The following is a 23,317-nucleotide window of genomic DNA, read 5'->3' as shown; positions in this document are numbered from 1 at the left end:
AAATGAGGCAGTCAGAGAGGTGGATATCAATGTTAAAATGTCAAAATTAGAGGTGAAAAGCATGGTGTGGAGACAGGAAAAGGAAGACGCTTACATGGGATACAGAATAAAGTAGGAGTGGAAAGAAATGTTGAAGTTTTTGGTAGTAGGTTAAGTTTTGGTGATAGCAATATGAACAGCACACTATTATTTACTGGAAACAACACCCAACTGGCCATTGTGATCACTGTAGAACAGTGGTCACCAACCCTGCTCTTGGATAAATCCTGCCCTGCATGTTTTAGGTATCTCCCCACACTAACACACCCGATTCTAACAATTAACTTGTTATCAAGCTTTTGGCACGCTTTTGTTCAATCAATCAATCAATCCATCAATCTTCAGTGATATAGCACCAAAACACAACAAAAGTAATCTCAAAGCACTTCTCATATAGAGCAGGTGTGGACCATTCTCTATAATTTAATTTACAGAGACCCAACATTCCCACATGAGCAGCACTTGGTGACAGCGGGAAGGAAAAACTCCCCTTTAACAAGAAGAAACCTCAGGCAGAATCGGACTGTAAGTGGGCGGCCATCTGCCTTGAGTGGTTGGGGTTGAGAGGAGAGCGAGAAAAAGGGAAAGAAGGAGAAGAGGAAGAAAGGGGAAGAAGTTTAGGTTAGTGGATGCATTGACAGTACATGAATGTTAATGGATAGAGAAAGGAAGGGAAGAGGAGAGAAGAGCTCAGTGTAGTCTAAGCCTATAGCAGCACAAACTAGGAGCTGGTCCAAGGCAAGACTGGCCGGCCCTAACTATGAGCTTCAACAAAACACTAACCAACAGGACTTTGTACACAATGAAGACAACCAGAGACAGTTGAACATGTATTGCTGGAGTGCAATGGATAAAGGGAAGAGCATCAATAGTTGGTCAAATTTGTGAAGGTATCAGTATCCATGAAAAACAGCTGAACAATGATTTTGGTGCTTAATGGGAACACTTACCCTAACAGATGAAATCATTGGTTAGAAAATGAGAAAACCTCCAATAAACGTGAAGCAGGAAGAAGAAGAAGCAAACACTAAACACAGCTCTTTGCTATCCAAACCAGTCTTGCTGCAAGTAAGTAAGTATTTACTTAACTTTACACAAGCAAGTACTTACTTACAGTTTCCTGAGAGAGGACAACATTCACTACTGGGAGATATATTTAATATATTTAAAATCCTGACTCTAAAACACTGAAGAGAGAAATCCAAGTCTTGACTCTGCGACGTTCAAAGTGCGATGCTGTCTGTCATTGTCAGGTCAGCTCTTACCAAATGTAAGTGGAAGTGTACGTTTTGTGTGTTAATTAGTTTAAAGTTGTTTTATTATTGTGTTAATTAGCTGTCAGTCCTGTTATTAACCTCGTGGCTTGAGAGACATCTTCAAAGCATGTGAGTGTCACTGTTGTGTGTGTTAGTGAGTCATTTTATCAGGAGAACATGTCTTTACTAACAACATATAGAGGGTGGAAACTGTATAGACTTCATAGTACAGCTGTCATGTCTTTCAGCTTGTAGTTTGTAGATAGTTTGTTTAACAGAAGCAAACAAGAGCTTTCAATGCTATGTAGGTGAAAGGTCACCAGGAGAGCATTAGCATTTTTATGCAACATGTAAGGTTGTATTTATTTTGAAGACAACCAGAGACAGTTGAACATGTATTGCTGGAGTGCAATGGATAAAGGGAGGAGCATCATGAGTCGGTCAAATTGGTGAAGGGAAGATTAAAATGGACATGACATTAGGAATTGGGTGTTTAAGTGAAGTATTTAAAGGACATGGGTATAGGCAGTGTTGTGGAGTAGTTAGTTACATGTTATTGTGTTACGTAATTTAATTGCAAAATAAATGTAACTGTTATCCGTTACAGTTTCTGAGAAAAAATGTGTAATTAAATTACAGTTACTGATGAAAATGTTGATGATTACAAAGGAGGTTACATCTGAAGTCAGACCTTTAAGGTTTTGCTCAGGAGGGTTTTTTCCTTATTTTTAAATATTTAACATGTTACTGAATACATATATTACTGTTTGTAAATAAATCATGATGTGGACGTTTAATTGGTATCACAGCACCAATTAAGCCCATGCCAGACTTTTATCTTTTTTCATCAAATATCTTTATTTTATATTCCAAAATCTACATGAACTATTGAATACATTTTCAAATTAGAGATAAATCTTGCTTTATAAGAAATTATCTCCCTTATAAATCATGTCAGTATCCATGAAAAACCGCTGAACAAGGATTTTGGTGCTTAATGGGAACACTTACCCTAACAGATGAAATCATTGGTTAGAAAATAAGAAAAGTCATCAAATGTAATAAGTTACATTACTTTGTTTAAGTAATTCAAATGGTTGCATTAATTATCATATTTTAAATAGAGTAACTAGTAATCTGTAACCTATTAGCCTACATTTCTACAGTAACCTTCCCAACCCTGCTTATAGAGACAAAGACCCACAGTCCCACTTTAGTCCAGTAGATGGAGGTAAATGCACCTAAAAGCTTTTTACCGACCTCCAATAAACGTGAAGCAGGAAGAAGAAGAAGCAAACACTAAACACAGCTCTTTGCTATCCAAACCAGTCTTGCTGCAAGTAAGTAAGTATTTACTTAACTTTACACAAGCAAGTACTTACTTACAGTTTCCTGAGAGAGGACAACATTCACTACTGGGAGATATACTTAATATATTTAAAATCCTGACTCTAAAACACTGAAGAGAGAAATTCAAGTCTTGACTCTGCGACGTTCAAAGTGCGATGCTGTCTGTCATTGTCAGGTCAGCTCTTACCAAATGTAAGTGGAAGTGTACGTTTTGTGTGTTAATTAGTTTAAAGTCGTTTTATTATTGTGTTAATTAGCTGTCAGTCCTGTTATTAACCTCGTAGTGGCTTGAGAGACATCTTCAAAGCATGTGAGTGTCACTGTTGTGTGTGTTTGTGAGTCATTTTATCAGGAGAACATGTCTTTACTAACAACTTATAGAGGATGGAAACTGTATAGTCTTCATAGTACAGCTGTCATGTCTTTCAGCTTGTAGTTTGTAGATAGTTTGTTTAACAGAAGCAAACAAGAGCTTTCAATGCTATGTAGGTGAAAGGTCATCAGGACAGCATTAGCATTTTTATGCAACATGTAAGGTTGTATTTTTTTTTTTTTTTTTTTTTTGGGCTCTCTAGATCTGCAACTAACAATTATTTCCATTAATATTTAAATTCTGATTATTTTATCCTTTTAATAGTTTAATTAATGCCCCAAAAATGTCTTAAAATAGTGGGAAAATGCTCCAAAAACCCAAATTTATTATTAGACAAGACAAAGAAATGCAGCATTATTTAATTATTTCATTTAATTATCACAATTAAGACTTAACCGATTCATTGATGATCAAAAATAGCTGCAGACTAATGATAAATTGACTAATTGTTTCTGTCTTCTGATTGTCTGTTCCTCTTTGAATACTTAACATCGTCTTTATTTGACCTGTTAAAATCCTTCTCCCTCTTGTTCTGTGTGACACTTCACTACACTGGCTAAAATATGTGTATGCAAATAGTATGAAATTAGTTTTATTGACCGTATTGATCCTTTTATTGCTCTCTATTCTTCTGTAAAAGTTGCACTTCTTACATGTCCTCCTGTCTGTCTTTGCTCTCTCAGACAGGCGGTCGTGGCTTCCCCTCCAGGCTGCGGTCAGGGCCATGTCGTCCTCAGGCAGCCCCACCCCTCCGTACACAACCCTGGCCATCAGTCACCCGGCAGAGTCCGTCACACACGTCGAGCTTTACCGCCCAGAGAAACGCAATGCCATGAACAAAGCTTTCTGGAGGTAGGGTTTGTTTTGTCAATAGATAAGAAGCAAGTAATAATTCCCCCTGTTCATACTGATTATTTTAGTTATCCCAAGAAGATATATTAACTTTCTGAATAATGTGACAGCACTATTCTATGCTGCATCTATATTGAATTTGTATATTTGGAATACAAAATTGTAGAAAGAAAGCTTAAAGATTTACCAAGAGACTTCAGTTTAGTCTTTTTTCTGGGATAATATTGCGTGTCGTTAGTGTTTAATGACGTCATTAACAAAATGAACACTGGTGCACTTCATGTCTGGGTGGACACTGAAATATTCAGTATAATCTAAAGCAGAGGTGTCAAACTCATTTTCATTCAAGGGCCACATACAGAACAATTTGATCTCATGTGGGTCGGATCATTAAAAAGAAGGAAGGAAGGAAGGAAGGGATGAAGGTCAAATGGAAGGAAGGTGAGAAGGAAAGAAAAGGAGAAGGAAGGAAAGAATAAAAGTGAGGAAGGAAGAAAGGAATGAAGGAAGGAAGAAGAAAGGAAGAAAAAGAAGACGGGAAGGAAAGATGGAAGGAAGGGAGGAAGGACAGAAGGAAGGAAGGAAGGAAAAAAAGACAAGAAGGAAAGATGAAACGGAGGAAGGACAGATGGAAGGAAAGAAGGAAGGAAGGGGGGAAGGACAAAAGGAAGGAAGGAAGGAAGGAAAAAAAGGCAGGAAGGAAAGTGGGCCGAAATGGACCCCTCGGGCCCGCATATTTGACACCCCTGATCTAATGGCTAAAAAAATCTTTCTTCATTTACTAAAACTACACAAAAATGTTTATTTTTTAACTTTTCTTGACTAAGATAAGACTAAAACGTTTAGTCAGCTAAAACATGACTTTAAAAAAAACAGGATGAGTTTGACTAAATAAGCCGTCTCAGTTCATCATATGAAGTGAATATCTGACACATTAACAGTTTTTTTTTTAGCATCTTGAGCTGTGGTGGAAATATAGTAACAAAAAGACTTTGGCACTAAAAACACGTAATGTTGGAAGATATCTACTTGATTTGACTCCTTTGGACGGCTCAAGCTTCATATTAGCTTCTGTGGATTTTGTCCTCCATCATTTACATAGTAAGTGTTTTATAAAGGGATCTTCTGATGGTCAGTATGAACAGGAGGAATCATTACAGCAAGAAAAACACCTCGACTGTCTTTAAAAAAACATCCTTTTCAGCACCGCCAGTAAAGCTGCTATTAAATAAATGTTAGGGCTGCATGTTGGTACTCAGATAAATACCCATTACAGTGTTTGCCATTAATTATATAGACTGTGACGGCCCACCGACAGTTTCATAGAGCTGAACACGTCTGTACACTCTCTAAAACGTTCAGCAAGGAAAGGAGGGAGGGAGGAAAGGAGGAAGGAAGGAAGGGAGGAAGAAGGAAGGAAAGGAGGACGGAAGGGAGGGAGGAAGAAGGAAGGAAAGGAGGACGGAAGGGAGGGAGGAAGAAGGAAGGAAGGAAAGGAGGGAGGGAGGGAGGAAGAAGGAAGGAAAGGAGGACGGAAGAAGGAAGGGAGTAAGAAGGAGAGGAAGGGAGCAAAGGAGGAAGGAAGGGAGGAAAGGAGGAAGGAAGGGAGGGAGTAAGAAGGAGAGGAAGGGAGGAAAGGAGGAAGGAAGGGAGGGAGGAAGAAGGAAGGGAGGGAGGGAGGGAGGAAGAAGGAAGAAAAGGATGGACGGAGGAAGGAAGGGAGTAAGAAGGAAAGGAAGGAAGGGAGGAAAGGAGGAAGGGAGGGAGGGAGGGAGGAAGAAGGAAGGAAAGGATGGACGGACGGAGGAAGGAAGGGAGTAAGAAGGAAAGGAAGGAAGGGAGAAACAAGGAAAGGAAACGTTCAGCAAAGCATCTTCTGCTCTCTTAGTTTCGGAGATGAAATAGGAATGTTAGTCTTTATATTATTATTACTCACCTCTAACTGAAACTACTTGTTCTTCAGCGAGATGGTGGAGTGCTTTAATGAGATCGCTGAAGACCCGGACTGCAGAGTGGTGGTCGTCTCTGGAGCAGGAAAGACCTTCACAGCTGGTGGGTATCAAACTGTTTTAACCCTCCTGTTGTCCTCGAGTCAAGGAAGGAAGGAAGGGAGGAAGGGAGGAAGGAAGGAAGGAAAGGAGGAAGGAAGGAAGGGAGGGAGGAAGAAGGAAGGAAGGAAGGGAGGAAGAAGGGAGGAAAGGAGGAAGGAATGGAGGGAGGAGGAAGGAAGGAAAGGATGGACGGAGGAAGGAAGGGAGGAAGAAGGAAGGAAGGGAGGAAAGGAGGAAGGAAGAAGGAAGGAAAGGAGGGAGGGAGGAAGGAAGGGAGGAAGAAAGAAGGAAGAAAGGGAGGGAGGACGGAAGGAAAGGAGGGAGGAAGAAAGAAGGAAAGGAGGGAGGAAGGAAGGAAGGAAACAAGGAAGGAAGGAAGGAAGGGAGGAAGAAAGAAGGAAAGGAAGGAAACAAGGAAGGAAAGAAGGACAGAGGAAAGAAGGAAGGACAGACAGAAGGAAGGAAAGAAGGAACCGCCAAAACTGGCAGCCAAAAAACTTCTTAGTGGAGCTTTTCTTTTTCATCCTGTGTGTGTGTGTGTGTGTGTGTGTGTGTGTGTGTGTGTGTGTGTGTGTGTGTGTGTGTGTGTGTGTGTGTGTGTGTGTGTGTGTGTGACCACGCAGGTATCGACCTGATGGACATGGCCGGCGACATCCTCCAGCCGCAGGGCGACGACACGGCCAGAGTCTCCTGGAACCTCCGGAAAACAATCGCTAGGTACCAAGAGACGTTCTCCGTCATAGAGAAGGTCAGAGCACTGGGTTGAGAGAGATCCTTCCTTCCTTCCTTCCTCCTTCCCTTCCTTCCTTCCTTCCCCTCTCCCTTCCATCCTTCCCTCAGTCCCTCCTCCCTTCCATCCTTCCTTCCATCCTTCCTTCCTCCCTCCCTTCCATCCATCCTTCCCTCCGTCCCTCCTCCCTTCCATCCTTCCTTCCTCTCTCCCTTCCATCCTTCCTTCCTTCCTTCCCTTCTCCCTTCCATCCTTCCTTCCTCTCTCCCTTCCATCCTTCCTTCCTCTCTCCCTTCCCTCCGTCCCTCCTCCCTCCCTTCCATCCTTCCCTCCGTCCCTCCTCCCTTCCATCCTTCCTTCCTCTCTCCCTTCCATCCTTCCTTCCTCCCTCCCTTCCATCCTTCCTTCCGTCCATCCTTCCTTCCCTCCTCCCTTCCATCCTTCCTTCCCTCCTCCCTTCCATCCTTCCTTCCTCCCTCCCTTCCATCCTTCCTTCCCTCCTCCCTTCCATCCTTCCTTCCTTCCTTTCCTTCCTTCCTTCCTTCCTCCCTCCATTCCATCCTTCCTTCCTCTCTCCCTTCCTTCCTTCCTTCCCTCCTCCCTCCCTTCCATCGTTCTTTCCATCTTAGTAGAGCACTCACTGAAATCACTGGGTGTATTTTATTTTGAAATTATAGATTATTTTTTATCGTTTTCTTCCTGTAGTGTCCGAAGCCTGTTGTGGTGGCTGTTCATGGAGCCTGTGTTGGAGGAGGTAAGGACATCATCATCATCATCATCATCATCATCATCATCATCATCATCATTACACATTATTATAGTATTATATATTATATAGTGCAAATATAAACTCATATCCTTCCTTCCTTCCTTCCTTCCTTCTTCCTTCCTCCCTCCCTCCCTCCCTTCCATCCTTCCTCCCTCCCTTCCATCGTTCCTTCCTCCCTCCCTTCCTCCCTTCCTTCCTTCCTTCCTTCCTTCCTTCCATCCTTCCTTCCTCCCTCCTCCCTTCCATCCTTCCTTCCTTCCTCCCTCTCTCCCTCCCTCCCTCCCTCCCATCCTTCCTTCCATCCTTCCTTCCTTCCCTCTGTCCCTCCTCCCTTCCATCCTCCCTCCCTCCCTCCCTTCCATCCTTCCTTCCATCCTTCCTTCCTCCCTCCTTTCCATCCTTCCCTCCATCCCTCCTCCCTTCCATCCTTCCTTCCTTCCTTCCTCCCTCCCTTCCTTCCATCCTCCCTCCCTCCCTCCCTTCCATCCTTCCTTCCATCCTTCCTTCCTCCCTCCTTTCCATCCTTCCCTCCATCCCTCCTCCCTTCCATCCTTCCTTCCTTCCTTCCTCCCTCCCTTCCTTCCATCCTCCCTCCCTCCCTCCCTTCCATCCTTCCTTCCATCCTTCCTTCCTCCCTCCTTTCCATCCTTCCCTCCATCCCTCCTCCCTTCCATCCTTCCTTCCTTCCTTCCTCCCTCCCTTCCTTCTTCCCTCCCTTGCTTCCTTCCTTCCTCCCTCCCTCCCTCTCTTCCTTCCATCCTTCCTTCCATCCTTCCTCCCTCCCTCCCTCCCTTCCATCCTTCCTTCCATCGTTCCTTCCTTCCCTCTGTCCCTCCTCCCTTCCATCCTCCCTCCCTCCCTCCCTTCCATCCTTCCTTCCATCCTTCCCTCCATCCCTCCTTCCTTCCTTCCTTCCTCCCTCCTTCCCTCCCTCCCTCCCTCCCTTCCATCCTTCCATCCATCCTTCCTTCCTTCCCTCTGTCCCTCCTCCCTTCCATCCTCCCTCCCTCCCATCCTTCCTTCCATCCTTCCTTCCTCCCTCCTTTCCATCCTTCCCTCCATCCCTCCTCCCTTCCATCCTTCCTTCCTCCCTTCCATCCTTCCTTCCTCCCTTCCTTCCTTGACTCGATTCATTGTTAATTTTCTTTTTAATCTTTAATTGAGACACAATGAAACATAGCATGTGGCCTCAGGGTGACGCTGGTTGAGGCTGATGTTAAATAAAAGCTTCACTGCTGTTCTCTGTTGAAGGTGTCGACCTGATCACAGCCTGTGACATCCGCCTGTGTACGCAGGACGCCTGGTTCCAGGTGAAGGTACGTTAACACCGTCATGGTCGTCTATGTGGAGAGGAAAGTCTGGAAATAACAATAATAATAATAATAATGTTTCAGCTAACTTAACCTTTGTGTCGTCCTCCCCGGGTCAAATTGACCCTATCTGGGGTTGAGCATAGCTCAGCGGGTAGCGCACCCGCCCCATGTGTTGAGGCTATAGTCCTCGTTGCAGGCGACCCCGGTTCGAATCCTGAGCCGAGCGGTCTTATCCTGCGTGTCATTCCCCCTCTCTCTGCCTCCTGTTTCCTGTCTCTCTCCACTGTCCTGAACATTAAAGGCAAAAAAGCCCAAAAAATATACTTTAAAAAAAAAATTGACCCTATCTGTTTTGACTGTTCCTTCTTTCCTCCCTTCCTCCCTTCCTTCCTCCCTTCCTTCCTCCCTTCCATCCTTCCTTCTCCCTCCCTTCCCTTCCCTCCTTCCTTCTTTCCTTCCTTCCTCTTTTCCTTTCTCCCTTCATCCCTCCCTCCTTCCTTCCTTTCTTCTTTCCTCCGTCCTTCCATCCTTCTTTCCTCCCTCCCTCCTTTCCTTCCTTCTTCCTCCCTTTCTTCTTTCCTCCCTCCTTTCCTTCCTCTTTCTTCTTTCCTTCCTTCTCCCTCCCTTCCATCCTTCCTTCCTTCTTCCTCCCTTCCATCCTTCCTTCTTCCTCCCTGCCTTCCTTCCATCCCTCCTTCTTTCCTCCCTCCCTCCTACCTTTGTTCCTTCTTCCTCCCTTCCATCCTTCCATCCTTCCATCTTCCTCCCTTCCTTCCTTCCTCCCTTCCATCCCTGCTTCCTTCTTCCTCCCTTCTATCCTTCCTTCTCCCTCCCTCCCTTCCTTACTTCTTCCTCCCTTCCATCCTCCCTTCCTCCCTTCCGCCCTTCCTTCCTCCCTCCTTCTCTCTTTCTTTTCACCCCTCTACCTTCCTCCCTTCCTTCTTTCCTTCCTTCCTCTTTTCCTTTCTCCCTCCCTCATTCCTTCCTTCCTTCCTCCGTCCTTCCTTCTTTCCTCCCTCCCTCCCTCCTACCTCCTTTCCTCCCTTCTTCCTCTCTTTCTTCTTTCCTTTCCTTCCTTCTTCCTCCCTTCCTTCCTTGACTCGAGGACAACAGGAGGGTTAAATGATAATAAGTCTTCAATTCTTTACAGAAACTATACAAATAGTTATTAATATCATTATTATCAACAATATTTAACTTACTATATAGAAAGACTTGTGAAAATGTCTGTATTAAAGGATCCATGTTGAACGAATGATGGAGTCTAATGATGTCATCTTCACAGGAAGTCGATATCGGATTAGCGGCAGACGTCGGGACTCTCCAGAGACTTCCTAAAGTTATCGGCAGCCGCAGGTAAACAGCAAAATTATAATAAATAAATCTGAAGGTGGGATTTTTTTTTTTTTTTTTACTTCTTCTTCCTCTTACTCCTCTTCTGTGTCGTTGTGTTTTTTTTCCTGCAGCCTGGTGAACGAGCTGGCTCTGACCGCCAGGAAGATGTACGCAGATGAGGCCAAGAGCAGCGGACTGGTCAGGTAAATATAACCCTTTCTCCTTCTCCTTCATAAATCACAAAGAGCAAATCGCACTTTATTTTGAAATCCTTCCGTCCTCTCTCCAGCCGAGTGTTTGCAGATAAGGAGGCTCTGATGGCCGGCGCTCTGGAGATGGCCGGGGAGATCGCCGGTCGCAGCCCCGTAGCCGTTCAGGGAACCAAAATCAACCTCATCTACTCCAGAGACCACAGTGTGGCCGAGGGTCTCGACTACATGGTAACTAAACTTTCAACAATGTTAGATTTCTCTGAGCGTGTTTCATCAGAGTCAACCTGCGTCTGTCCAGAGTCGGGAAGTTTACTTTAGAAATGTAATAGATTACAGATTACCTGTCCTTCCTCCCTTCCTTCCTCCGTTCCTCCCTTTCTTCCTTCCTTCTGTCCTTCCTTCCTCCCTTTCTTCCTTCTGTCCTTCCTTCTTTCAATCCTTCCTTCCTACCTTCTTTCACTGCTTCCTTCTGTCCTTCCTCCGTTCCTCCCTTTCTTCCTTCCTTCCTCCCTTTCTTCCTTCCTTCTGTCCTTCCTTCCTCCCTCCCTTTCTTCTTTCCTTCTGTCCTTCCTTTCTTCCTTCTGTCCTTCCTTCTTTCAATCCTTCCTTCCTACCTTCTTTCACTGCTTCCTTCTGTCCTTCCTCCGTTCCTCCCTTTCTTCCTTCCTTCTGTCCTTCCTTCCTCCCTCCCTTTCTTCTTTCCTTCTGTCCTTCCTTCCTCCCTCCCTTCCTCCCTCCCTTTCTTCCTTCTGTCCTTCCTTCTTTAGATCAGCTGTTAGGGTAAATGTTCCCATTAAGCACCAAAATCTAAGCCCAGCTGTGTTGTCATGGATACTAACATGATTTATAAGGGAGATCATTTCTTATAAAGCAACATTTATCTCTCATTGTAAAATGTATTCATTAGTTCATGTAGATTTTAGAATATAAAATAAAGATATTTGATGAATAAAGTGGGTTTAATTGGTACTGTGACTCCATTTAAGCCCATGTGTGCTCCAAATAAGCCCACATCATGATTTATTTACTAAATATAGAAACAAATATTGATTCCAAAGAATTAAAAACAGTAATATATGTATTCAGTAACATGTTAAATATTAAAAAATGAGGAAAAAACCCTCCTGAGTAAAATCTTAAAGGTCTATCAGATCAGATTGTGTTCTATGGTTGCTATGGATACGGGTTGTGTTCTATGGTTGCTATGGATACAGGTTGTGTTCTATGGTTGCTAAAGAATTAAAAACAGTAATATATGTATTCAGTAACATGTTAAAAACCCTCCTGAGTAAAATATTAAAGGTCTGACTTCAGATGTAACCTCCTTTATAATCAACATTTTCATCAGTAACTGTAACAGATTATAGTTATTTCCCCCCCAACACTACTTCTGTCACATAATTAAGATTTTTTTTATCTAATTTGTCGACACTGATCCCTTTTTTCCTCCAGGCCACGTGGAACATGAGCATGCTTCAGACTCAAGACGTGATGAAATCAGCTCAGGCCTCCATGGAGAAGCAGAGTCCCAAGACGATAGCTTTCTCCAAACTTTAACAACAACAAAGACCCTCACTTGGATGTAAAATTCATATTTAAACTACTGTTTAAGTCTCTAGCGTGGCCTTTTTGTGGGAAAGTTGAACCGCAGCATGTGACTGAGCTTCTAACACCAAAATTTAACAAGAGATGGAGCATGTTGAGATTTGTTTCCTGTGAGTTTTGGGTGGAAATGCCTCAGAAACATTAACTTTATCTAAACTACAATAAAAAGAGATTAAAAGGAGATTAAAAAGTCGTCAGAATCAAACCGACTTTGTTCAGATTTACATCGTCACACAGCTGATCTCTTACGAACTGTTTAATATCTGAAATGAATGTCTGTAACATGTCAGTCTAACTATTCAAAGTGTAAATGTTATGTTTTGAAAAATGAAGCTGAGCCAAATCTAAACTGACTTTACTGTTTCCTTCATTGTAGATCAGTGTGTTTTACTCTTCAGCTCATTTCTATCAAAATATTAATAAAAGGATGATTTTGCAATAACTGTAAATTGCTTGAATGTCGTTTTTAAAATCAAACTTCATCTGAATGTTGAAAAGGGAAAAACTTGAGTGCAAAAAGCAGCTTAAATAACTTAAAAGCTTTATTGATCATTTTACAAAAGTTAACTTAAAATGTACAAAAAGTTTTTAAAAAAATCTACACATTCAAAGTCGATCAACGCTGAGTCTGCTTGGCACGAAGTTTCTGCAAAGTTTTCTGTTGAAGAGAAAAATAATATTAAATATAGTCAGAACCTTTTATACATGAAATGCAGCTCGAAGTGATTTAACATCTGAAGTAGGTTAAATAGATTCAAATTGAAACTCAAAGTCTAAAACACGGATTAGCTCAGACTCTTTCTAGTACATCATGATGTCCTTTAAATATATAATTTCTTTTTCTTTAAAACATTCATGATTAAAGTGTTTCTACCTTGTGGAACTCTTGGGCCTTTAGTCGGTTTTTGGCGGACGCTTCCTGTCTGCTGCGGACTTCCTTCTGATGCTTCACCTCCTCCAGCTGCTCATACAGTCTGAGGAGAGAGAGAGAGCGAGAGCGAGAGAGCGAGAGAGAGAGAGAGAGGGCTGGATGGATTAAAACATTTAGATCTGTCTTTGTGTATCACAGTAGTGAGATAAGTAGAAGTTACTCTTGAGTGAACACTAAAGAGGTTAAAAAGTCTTCTAATAGTCTCATCAGTACCTCTGAGTTCGTCGGTGCATCTCGGTCACCTCCCGTCTCCTTTGATCAGGTTGGCAGATCCTCACTTCATCCACAGTCTTCAGCCTGGAATCACTCACTGATGGAGAGAAAAGAAACTATTGTAAGGACTTCCATTAAATATTAAATCACAAAAGCAACTAAAATATTATTTGACATGTTATTTCTGAGCTCAGACATTTCAGTAAAAAATAATCTAAACTAGACCGTGTGTTCATTATAAACTGCCACTTTTTGATATGAGCTTTAAAATTTTCACATCCTATAAAAAGAAAACTGAAAGAACATGAAGTTTCTAATTTTAGATATTAAAGTAGGATTTTTTTTTATTTTTTTTTTTATTTCTCTTTCTAAACTCTGGAGGAAATAAATGAAACGAGCCAAAAGACGAGCAGCAGCAGCACATTTCAGACATTTTGAAGCATTTGATGATACACTTGTTTCTATAACTCAGCACAGAGCAGTGAAACTCATCGCTCTTTTAGGAGTTGTGGTTTCGTTTTTGTGGAATAAAGCTGCTCAGGATAACTTAAATGGACTTTTTTTCTAGTCATTGCCGTGGCGCTGCTTGCATTTTGTTTGAAGGTGTGCTCGCTTAGATGGAGACCGACGTGCTAGTGCTGGGCGGTATGACCAAAACTGTATATCACGGTATTTTTCAAAATAAAAGCGGTTTCACAGTATTTTTTTTTCATGCATAATCAGCTGTTCACAACATCTTCTACTAGTTGAGAGAGGAAGTACTACTCTACTGCAGGAGATTGACTCAGGATGGACTATTTTACTGTCATGATGAGTGAATATTAGTAATATCAGAGCTGACAACATTCCCGTTTTTCAAATACACGGTATGGAGGTACATTAAAAATTCATATCATAACGAAAATATACATGAACCGGTATACCACCCAGCACTACGACGTGCCAGGGGAATTTCAAAATAAATGTCTTAATGTCTGATGGTTACTATTGGCTCGTTGATCATTGGATTTATGCTAGTTTAAAGTTAGATACCTGCAGGAGGAAGCTGGGACTTTTTCTGCTTGATGAAGCCGGATTTCTGAGCGGTTTTCTCTCCAGTCTGCTCCGCCTTTCCTCCCTTTGACTTGGCGTCAGTCTGAAGGTTCCTCTGAAGGTCTTGAGACTTTTCTGACTTAGTTTTGGACTTACAGGCGACTGATGTAGACTCTTTAGCTTTAGATTGCTTCCCGGTTTCAGTAGAGGCTTGGATTTTGACTAGAGCAGCTTTGGCTTTGATTTCCTCCACCCTGCGAGATGATTTCTGGAGGAGAGCTCTGCGCTTCCTCTGGTGGACTTCCTGCAGGTCTCTGCTCGGACCCCACTCAAACTCCAGGAGCGTTGCTGCACGAAAGGGAAAGAAAAGCAAGGCTGAACATTTCATATTGCTCCTTTTATGTTCCTGATCTCATCTACTGTATATTAAAAAAAAAAAAAAAAAAAAAGAGAAGCAGGTTTCACCACAGTTCAGCAGTTTCAACCTTTACATACTGTTCATATTTTTACCTCCCACTGATGACTGATCAATGAATGTGTGATTAAACCTTGATTAATGTTTCAGAGAGCAGACTCCATTTTTGTCATCACACAATATCATATCCTATTTTACCCAAGACAACATATAACATAGCAATAATGATGTAACTGTTATTTTATTGACTAGAACTTAATGGAGCTGTGGGGTTTATTGTATAACTATTAGAGCCATCAGTCTTCACTGCTACATCATATTCACATTTGAAGTATAACATTTTAAAATATTTTTATCTTTGTGCTTTTTGGGCCACTTTAAGAAAAATCATCAAATTTCAGGGTAAAAGACATTTGGGGTTACAGCGTTAAATTTGACCTGGACAGCATGTAAAGGGTTAAGAAAGTTCAGTTGTTGGGATTTTACCTGGACGTGTTTGGTCTTCATCCTCTTTTAAAGCCTCTGTCATGTCCGTTAACGTGGATTCAGACTCCTACAGGATAAATTTTAACTGATCAGACATCATTAAAAAAAAAAGTCAATTGTCACTTATAACACTTTTGGACAAATGACATTCCCATACCTGGACAATTACCTCGGTCTCTTGGCCTCTCTGACCTTCCTCTGTGAAACCCTCTGGATGTTTGTCCTCCCACATTTCCTCTTCCTCGGAGACGGTCGTGTCTTTGTCCACCGTGGTGTCCGTCACGCTCACCAGTGTGATCTCCGACTCCTCCAGGATCCCCTTCTTACTGGCAGCTTCCTGATTGACAAGTTAAAATATGAGACAGTGAATCTCACAAATAATCTGTGACCTGCTACTGAGGTGGGTCAAAAGTGGTAGCACAGATTAACCCTCCTGTTGTCGAGTCAAGGAAGGAAGGAAGGAAGGAAATGAGGGAGGAAGGAAAGGAAGGAGGGAGGGAGGGAGGGAGGGAGGAAGGAAGAAAAGGAAGGAAAGAAGGACAGAGGAAAGAAGGCAGGGAGGGAGGAAAGGAAGGAAGGAAGGAATGAAGGAGGGAGGAAGGAAAGGAAGGAGGGAGTAAGGAAAAAGGAAGGAAAGGAGGAAAGGAAAGCAGGATGGATGGAGGAAAGAAGGAAGGAAGGTAAGAATGAAGGGAGGGAGGGAGGAAGAAAGGAAAAGAGGAAGGAAGGAAGGAAGGAAGGGAGGAAGGCAGGAAAGAAGGATAGAGGAAAGAAGGCAGGGAGGAAGGAGGGAGGGAGGGAGGAAGGAAAAAGGAAGGAAAGGAAAGAAGGAAGGGAGGAAAGGAAGGACGGACGGAGGAAAGAAGGAAGACAGGAAGGTAGGAAGGAAGGAGGGAGGGAGAAAGGAAAAGAGGAAGGAAGGAAAAAAGAACAGAGGAAAGAAGGTAGGGAGGAAGGAAGGAATGAAGGAAAGCAAGGAGGGAGGGAGGAAGGGAAAAGGAAGGAAAGGAGGGAGGAAGGAAGGAAAAGAAAGAAGGAAGGGAGGAAGGAAGGAAAGAAGGACAGAGGAAAGAAGGCAGGGAGGAAGGAAGGAAGGAAGGAAGGAAGGAAGGAAGGAAGGAAAAAAGGTAGGAAGGAAGGACAGACAGTAGGAAGGAAGGAAGGAAGGAAGGGAGGAAAGAAAGAACAGCCAAAACAGACGGGTCAATTTGACCCAGGAGGACGACAGGAAGGTTAAATAAACTCTTACCGCTATCCGATCTGAGAAAGGAGCGTCATCCTTCAGGTTTGAGCTCAGCACCGACTCAAGTTCTTCTGCAGGGAGGTCGTTAAACGGGCCTGAACCTTCGTCCTTCTCAGAGACGCTCTTCCTGTCCGCCTCCCTTTCCTCTGGCGGCGGCATGCTGAGCGTCGGTGTTGAATCACACGCGGTTAGATTTGACGGACTTTGAACCGTTAGCTGAGCGGTAGGAGACACAGTGAGGACGGACTCATGTGGGAGACACTGGGAGGTGACCAGCTGGGAGAAGGATTCGTGTGAGGCGGCGGCGGACGTCGACCTGGACCGCTCCTCCGCTCTGAGGCGCTCGGGTGACGGTTCGGACCCAACCGAAGGATTAGTGCAGGTCTCAAAGTCTTCAGAGTGAGTGGAAACGCTGCGGTCTCTGCTCTGAGAGGGTCCCTCAGGAGAGCTCGGCGTGTCGTGATCCGGAGGGTGAAACATCATTGAAGGGTCGATGGTTTCATTGTGGGTGACTTCGGCCAGGAGCGGGTGGAATGAGACGGAGTCTGGAAACACTGAGGAGACGGTTTGGTTGTTAAGTCAGAGAGACAGACACATGCAAGACGGTTAAGTTCCCTAAAACATCTACTTGCTTTAGACTTTTAGACACACTGTACACTTTCTGCTTATGGTAATTTATAGGGCTGGGCCAAAAAAACGTTTATATTAAATCGCAATTTTTTTTCCTGGCGATTTTTATTTATTTAATATTTTTTATTTTCTAAAGAGCAGCTAAATGTAGCAGTTTAGTTTATTGTAAGATGTTGGCGGATGAGAATGTTTCTTGTGAGGGCAGGTTCACAGTTTTAAAAATAAATCTCACAAACTGATGTGTGATTGTTTTTTGTAAATATGACTTATGATGTTTTATCAAGTGTTTGGTTCAACCTGTTCTTGTTTAACCCTCCTTGTGTTCTTGAGTCAAGAAAGGAAGGAAAGGAGGAAGGAACGAAGGAAGGAAGGAAAGGAAGGAAAGGAGGAAGGAAGGAAGAAAGAAAGAAAGAAGGAAGGGAAGAAGGAAAAGAGGGAGGCGAGGAAAGGAAGGAAGGAAGGAAGGAAGGAAGGAAGGAAGGAAGAAACAGTATAAACAGACAGGGTCAATTTGACCCGGGAGGACGACACAAAGGTTAAGGAAAGAAAATCACAATACTTGTTTTAATCAGAATCGCAATTTAAATGGAATCGGGACCCAAAAATCATCAGAGAATCGAATCGGCACAAAAGCACATCGGCCCAGCCCTCGTCACTTATTCCCTCTATAGTACGACCACCTTAAGATCTGAGGTCAAAGGTCACCTTCAGTCCGCTCTGGACTTGCTTCCATTGGACCGGTGAGACTCTGCTGGGTCTGGTACTCCGGTCGTGGAGTCACAGCTGGACCAGATGTTTCAGGAGGCAGCGTTGGGTACGAAGGCACGCCGGCCGCAGTGGAGACGCCGAGATCCACCGAGGTTCTTTCACCTGCTAAACAGAAGAGTTAATTTTTTAAATATGTTACTGAATACATATAGTGCTGTTTTTTTTTAGTAAATAAATCATAACGTGGGCTTATTAGGAGCACACATCGGCTTAAACGGTGTCAAAGTACCACTTATGCTCCATGCCAGACTTTTAACTTTTTTCAACAAATATCTTTATTTTATATTCTAAAATCTACATGAACTAGATTTTGTAATCTAGTTCATGTAGAAGTTTTAAAAAGAGAACAAATGATGAGTAAAAAACTATTCAATGTAGGTGGAAAAAGCAAGAATAGACGAGCCATATTCAAGGAGATAAAATGAGGAAAGGCTCTCTGATAAAAAATATATTTTGATTCATGAAATTAAAACACACACACACACACACAGAGAGCTCAGTTCAAGTGTAGAAACCATCATGAAATGTATTTAAAAGAAAATACACTTCAGGTAAAAGTAATTTCACATCATTGCTCAGAATATAGACATTTGATCATTCACACACAAAATAACTTACATACACACACAAAGAAACACACACACACACACACACACAGAAACACACAGAGCTCAGTTCAAGTGTAGAACCATCATTAAATGTATTTTTTAAAAATACACTTCAGGTACAATAATTTCACATCATTGCTCAATACACAGAAATTGTTAATTCACACACACAAAAAAACTCTTACATACACACTCACTACACACACACACACACACACACACACACACACGAGTTTTTCTCATTTACAAATGAGAGATAAATGTTACTTTATAAGAAATGATCTCCTTTATGAATGATGTCAGTATCCATGAAAAACAGCTGCACTTGGATTTTGGTGCTAATGGGAACATTTACCATAACAGCTGAAAAGTTATCAGATGTAATAAGTTACATTACTTTGATTAAATAATTGAAATAGCTACATTAATTATTACATTTTAAATAGAGTAACTAGTAATCTGTAATCTATTACATTTTTAAAGTAACCTTCCCAACCCTGTTTATATCATATAACTTATCATTAAACATTGAGTGATACAAGCAGCATGGTTAAATACCACCGGGGTAAAAGAGATAAGACTCCAATAAATATGGTCTCCTAAAAGATTAGAAGACCTATTTAAAGAGGGGAGAGACGTAGAAATCAGAGGATGAAGGTGAAGCCTTAGTTTATATATCCTGAGTTAACCCTTAAACAGACAACGTGCACCAGGAGATACACACTCTTTAACCTTCCTGTCGTCCTCCCGGGTCCTTCCTCTGTCCGTCCTTCCTTCCTCTGTCCTTCCTCTGTCCTTCCTTCCTTCGATCTAAGTTCAGCTGTTAGGGTTAATGTTCCCTCCTTCTGTCCTTTCTTCCTTCCTTCATCTGTCCTTCCTTCCTCCCTCCCTCCCTTCTTCCCTCCTTTCCTTCCTTCCTTCCTCCTCCCTCCCTTCCTTCCTCCTCCCTCCCTCCCTCCCTCCTTTCTTTCTCCTCCCTCCCTCCCTCCTTCCTTTCTCCTTCCTTTCTCCTCCCTCCCTCCCTTCTCTTCCTTCTTCCCTTCTTTCCTCCCTTCCTTTAGGTGCAAATGACATAACTAGTAAGGCCTGTTTAAGGGTTAAGACGGTTAATTTTTGATGCTTGTATTCTTTTCATTTTTTGGAGAAACCGTTTTTGTTATTTCACTGAACTAAATAAAGTTCTGTCAGTGTCAAGACTTCCTCCTACTGTACCTTCATAGCTCCATCACAGGTTACTGCATATTTCACTGACCCTCATTCAACTCTTATGTTACCTGGGCTTGCACTCTGTTGGCCCGTGGTCTCATCCAACTCCGCCACCAGCAGCCTCATGCCGCTCTCCTCCGGACCTTCGTCCACCCAGGTGGTCGACTGCTCCACGTCCATCTGAGAAATCAGCTGACCCGCATAAAAGTCCTGCCCGCCGCTCAGCCAATGAGAGCTCGACGCCATCGAAAGTCGACCAATCATCCGACTCAGAGTGGAGTCCCATCCGCCTTGGTGCGCGCTCACCAAAGCCGACAGACCCGGTAACTGACCGATCATGGACGAGTGAGCCGAGGGTTGACCGACCAGCCGCTCCATGGTCGACTCTCTGGGATCGGCGGCGAGGCAGGATGACTGATCTGCAAGCTGGCCGATCAGAGGTCTGAAAGAGTCCTGCTCCTCCACCAGAGACGGATCCAGGACCGGGTCGACTGAATCATCCTGCAGGAAAAACACCACATCCGTTCAGTTGCCCATAACAACCAATAAAACATCTTAAAATAAACCCCTGACGGATGACAGACAGACAGACAGAGAGACAGAGAGAGAGAGACTCTTGAGTGAACACTAAAGAGGACTGTGCCATCCTGCAGGAAAAACACCACATCCGTTCAGTCACAATAAATCTTCAGTGTCGCCCATGGCAACCAATAAAACATTTTAAAATAAATCCCAAAGCGGATCAGACTGGACTGCGAGTCACTGACCGGGGAGCTCCTCTGTGCTGCTGATGTGTCTGAAGGAAGAGACGGATGAGAAGCTGATGTTTCGTCTTCTTCTCGAGTCTCCGACGCTCGAGCCAAAGACTGCTGGGACACTGAAGAGCCGGGCTCCTCGAGAGACGAACCTTCACTGTCTGCAGATAAAACTTTGTATCAACCCTTTATTGGTTCCTCCTCCTGTAAACATCCAGTAGCCTCCCCATGCCTCTCTGTGAGGTTGTACAACAGGGGTGTCAAACATGAGGCCCGTGGGCCAGAAGAGGCCCGCCGAGGGGTGCGATCCGGCCCACTTTCCTTTCTGTGTTCTTTTCCTTCCTTCCTTCCTTCCTTCCTTCCTTCCTTCCATCTGTCCTTGCTACCTTCCTTTTCCTTTCTTCGTTCCTATCTTCCCTCCATCCATCCTTCCTCCCTCCCTTCCTTCCATCTGTCCTTCCTTCCATCTGTCCTACCTTCCTTTTCCTTTCTTCGTTCCTTTCTTCCCTCCATCCATCCTTCCTCCCTCCCTTCCTTCCATCTGTCCTTCCTTCATCTGTCCTTCCTCCCTCCCTTTCTTCCCTCTTTCCTTTTATCTGTCCTTCCTTCCTTCCACCCTACCTTCCTTTTATCCTTTTTTCCCCATTCCTTCCATCTGTCCTTCCTACCTTCCTTTTTTCCTTTCTTCCCTCCATCCGTCCTTCCTCCGTTTCTTCCATCTGTCCTTCCTTCATCTGTCCTTCCTACCTTTCTTCCCTCTTTCCTTTTGTCTGTCTTTCCTTCCTTCCTCCCCTCCCTTCTTATTTCCTTCCTTCCTTATTTCCTTCCCTCCATCTATTTAATGATCCGGCTCACATGAGATCAAATTGGTCTGTATGTGGCCCTTGAATGAATATGAGTTTGACTCCTCTGTTGTACAATCTTATCTAAACTATCAAGTTGGGGGAGTCTTTCCTTGCAAGTGTTTACTCACTGAGGAATGTTGAGTTAATTAAAGAGTACAGTCTAGATATGGTGCTATAATAAAAAGGTAAAAGGTATAAATAGAGGTTTTACAGTATGTGACCTGTATGTTTCTACCTGTGGTTTTCCCCGCAGTACTGAGGGAGATGTTCAGCTCTCTGGTGTATCGGTCGATGATGCGCTGGATGCTGCTTTCATTGAACAGCGAGTCTACAGCCGGACCGGGACGGCCTGCAGCAGAGCTTCGAGCGGAGGAAGATGGAGAGGAGACGTTGAGAAAATGTGCTTCTTCTCCTCCTTCTTCCTCTTGTTCTGTGTGGTGAACGTGATGTACGGATTCATCTAATGAAGAGGGAGGAAAAGAAAAAAAAAAAAAAAAGGAGGTGAACAGATTTTCCTGGTTTCCTCCTGGGAGGAAAGGAGGGAGGGAGGGAGGGAGGGAGGGAGGGAGGGAGGGAGGGAGGAAGGAAGGAAGGGAAAGGAAAGGAAAGGAAAGGAAAGGAAAGGAAAGGAAAGGAAAGGAGGAAGAAGGAAGGAAGGAAAAGAAAGAAGGAAGGAAGGAAAGGAGGGAGGGAGGAAGGAAGAAGGAAGGAAGGAGGGAAGGAAGGAAAGGAGGGAGGGAAGGAAGGAAAGGAGGGAGGGAGGAAGAAGGAAGGAAAGGAAGGAGGGAGGAAGAAGGAAGGAAAGGAGGGAGGAAGAAGGAAGGAAAGAAGGGAGGGAGGAAGAAGGAAGGAAAGGAGGGGAGGGAGGAAGAAGGAAGGAAAGGAGGGAGGGAGGAAGAAGGAAGGAAAGGAGGGAGGGAGGAAGAAGGAAGGAAAAGAGGGAGGGAGGAAGAAGGAAGGAAAAGAGGGAGGAAGAAGGAAGGAAAGGAGGGAGGAAAGGAAGGAAAGGAGGGAGGGAGGAAGAAGGAAGGAAAGGAAAGGAAAGGAAAGCAAAGCAGGGAGGAAGAAGGAAGGAAAGGAGGGAGGGGGGAAGAAGGAAGGAAAGGAGGGAGGGAGGAAGAAGGAAGGAAAGGAAAGCAGGGAGGAAGAAGGAAGGAAAGGAGGGAGGGAGGAAGAAGGAAGGAAAGGAGGAAGGAAGGAAAGGAGGGAGGGAGGGAGAAGGAAGGAAAGGAAGGAGAGAGGAAGAAGGAAGGAAAGGAAGGAGAGAGGAAGAAGGAAGGAAAGGAAGAAGGAAGGAAAGGAGCGAGGGAGGAAGAAGGAAGGAAAGGAAAGCAGGGAGGAAGAAGGAAGGAAAGGAAAGCAGGGAGGAAGAAGGAAAGAAAGGAGGGAGGGAGGAAGAAGGAAGGAAAGGAGGGAGGGAGGAAGGGAGGAAAAGGGAAGGAAAGGAGGGAGGGAGGAAGAAGGAAGGAAAGGATGAAGGAAGGAAAGGAGGGAGGAAGAAGGAAGGAAAGGGAGGAAGAAGGAAGGAAAGGAGGGAGGGAGGAAGAAGGAAAGAAGGAGGGAGGAAGGAAGGAAGGAAGGAAGGAAGGAAGGAAGGAAGGAAGGAAGGAAGGAAGAGTCAAAACAGACGTCAGAGTCAATTTGACCCGGGAGGACGACAGGAAGGTTAAATAATAACGGGTTAGTTGGGATTGTTCCTCACCAGCGTTTAAGTTCTGCTCCGGGTCGGTGGTGACGTAGCTGCCGGTGGAGATGGTGGTGGAGGAGAGGCAGTCTGAATCAGGAGGCCTGTGAGCAGACTGACATAAAACAAATGTGCTGAGATATTAATATAAAACCCAATACTCTCAGTTATCAAGTATACTGTGGTAGGTTTTTAATGGATGACACATACACACTAATATCTGAAGAGATTTTATGATTCACTTTCAAATCAGAGCTTGAATGTGCCATGTCGGCTTTTACCTACAGAACATCTCACATCTTTGCCTTTAAGCTGAATGACGTCAGATGTCCCATGAAAGTCCAACTAAAAAAAAAAAAACTAAAAAAAACTGGTGCATTCTTTAAAAAGTGTGTGTATGAGAAATGTAAGCTGACAAAATCATTACTATTTATTTTTCCAACACATTTTTTAGAGACAGTTTCTACTGACTGCTCTTATTTTAAAATTACTGTGTCACCTCTTGTTAAAAGTAGTTTAAATATTATATATATATTTTTTTTTTACTTTACTTAAACTTTATTCAAAACCCAAGATACAAAGTGCTTCAAAATAAGTTTTAAAAAGAGCACAAATA

At 43.5% G+C, this 23,317-nt stretch overlaps 2 protein-coding genes across 4 annotated transcripts in view; one reads left to right on the top strand and one right to left on the bottom strand.

The window, feature by feature from the left end:
* The first annotated feature begins 1,047 nt into the window (after positions 1 to 1,047).
* On the top strand, positions 1,048 to 11,850 carry ech1 (enoyl CoA hydratase 1, peroxisomal). 3 transcript variants are annotated; one of them, XM_053321546.1, is made up of 10 exons: positions 1,048 to 1,309; positions 3,702 to 3,870; positions 5,834 to 5,922; positions 6,545 to 6,669; positions 7,357 to 7,405; positions 8,672 to 8,736; positions 10,019 to 10,089; positions 10,200 to 10,271; positions 10,358 to 10,508; positions 11,733 to 11,850. In XM_053321546.1, the coding sequence occupies exons 1-10, from the start codon at positions 1,273 to 1,275 to the stop codon at positions 11,835 to 11,837; spliced, it is 933 nt and encodes a 310-aa protein (XP_053177521.1). In that variant the 5' UTR covers positions 1,048 to 1,272; the 3' UTR covers positions 11,838 to 11,850. The 3 variants fall into 3 exon arrangements, with proteins under 3 accessions (XP_053177521.1, XP_053177522.1, XP_053177520.1); XM_053321547.1 differs by lacking the exon at positions 1,048 to 1,309 and adding an exon at positions 2,566 to 2,635; XM_053321545.1 differs by lacking the exon at positions 1,048 to 1,309 and adding an exon at positions 2,646 to 2,837.
* Positions 11,851 to 12,396: 546 nt separating this feature from the next.
* Positions 12,397 to 23,317, bottom strand: part of cep295 (centrosomal protein 295) — a 34,921-nt gene continuing 24,000 nt past the window's right edge. Inside the window, exons 18-29 of the mRNA XM_053320285.1 lie at positions 22,720 to 22,816; positions 21,253 to 21,477; positions 20,185 to 20,333; positions 19,486 to 19,918; positions 17,541 to 17,705; positions 16,212 to 16,759; positions 15,132 to 15,299; positions 14,963 to 15,029; positions 14,062 to 14,409; positions 13,030 to 13,126; positions 12,760 to 12,859; positions 12,397 to 12,543 (exon numbers count right to left, since the gene is read on the bottom strand). Of these exons, the coding sequence (XP_053176260.1) occupies positions 12,502 to 12,543; positions 12,760 to 12,859; positions 13,030 to 13,126; positions 14,062 to 14,409; positions 14,963 to 15,029; positions 15,132 to 15,299; positions 16,212 to 16,759; positions 17,541 to 17,705; positions 19,486 to 19,918; positions 20,185 to 20,333; positions 21,253 to 21,477; positions 22,720 to 22,816 (2,439 nt within the window). The 3' untranslated portion in view covers positions 12,397 to 12,501. The remainder of the gene's footprint in view (positions 12,544 to 12,759; positions 12,860 to 13,029; positions 13,127 to 14,061; positions 14,410 to 14,962; positions 15,030 to 15,131; positions 15,300 to 16,211; positions 16,760 to 17,540; positions 17,706 to 19,485; positions 19,919 to 20,184; positions 20,334 to 21,252; positions 21,478 to 22,719; positions 22,817 to 23,317) is intronic.

The sequence above is a fragment of the Scomber japonicus genome, chromosome 6, assembly GCF_027409825.1.
Source record: "Scomber japonicus isolate fScoJap1 chromosome 6, fScoJap1.pri, whole genome shotgun sequence".
Classification (NCBI taxonomy): Eukaryota; Metazoa; Chordata; class Actinopteri; order Scombriformes; family Scombridae; genus Scomber; species Scomber japonicus.
This window is presented reverse-complemented; position numbering and strand designations above follow the sequence as displayed.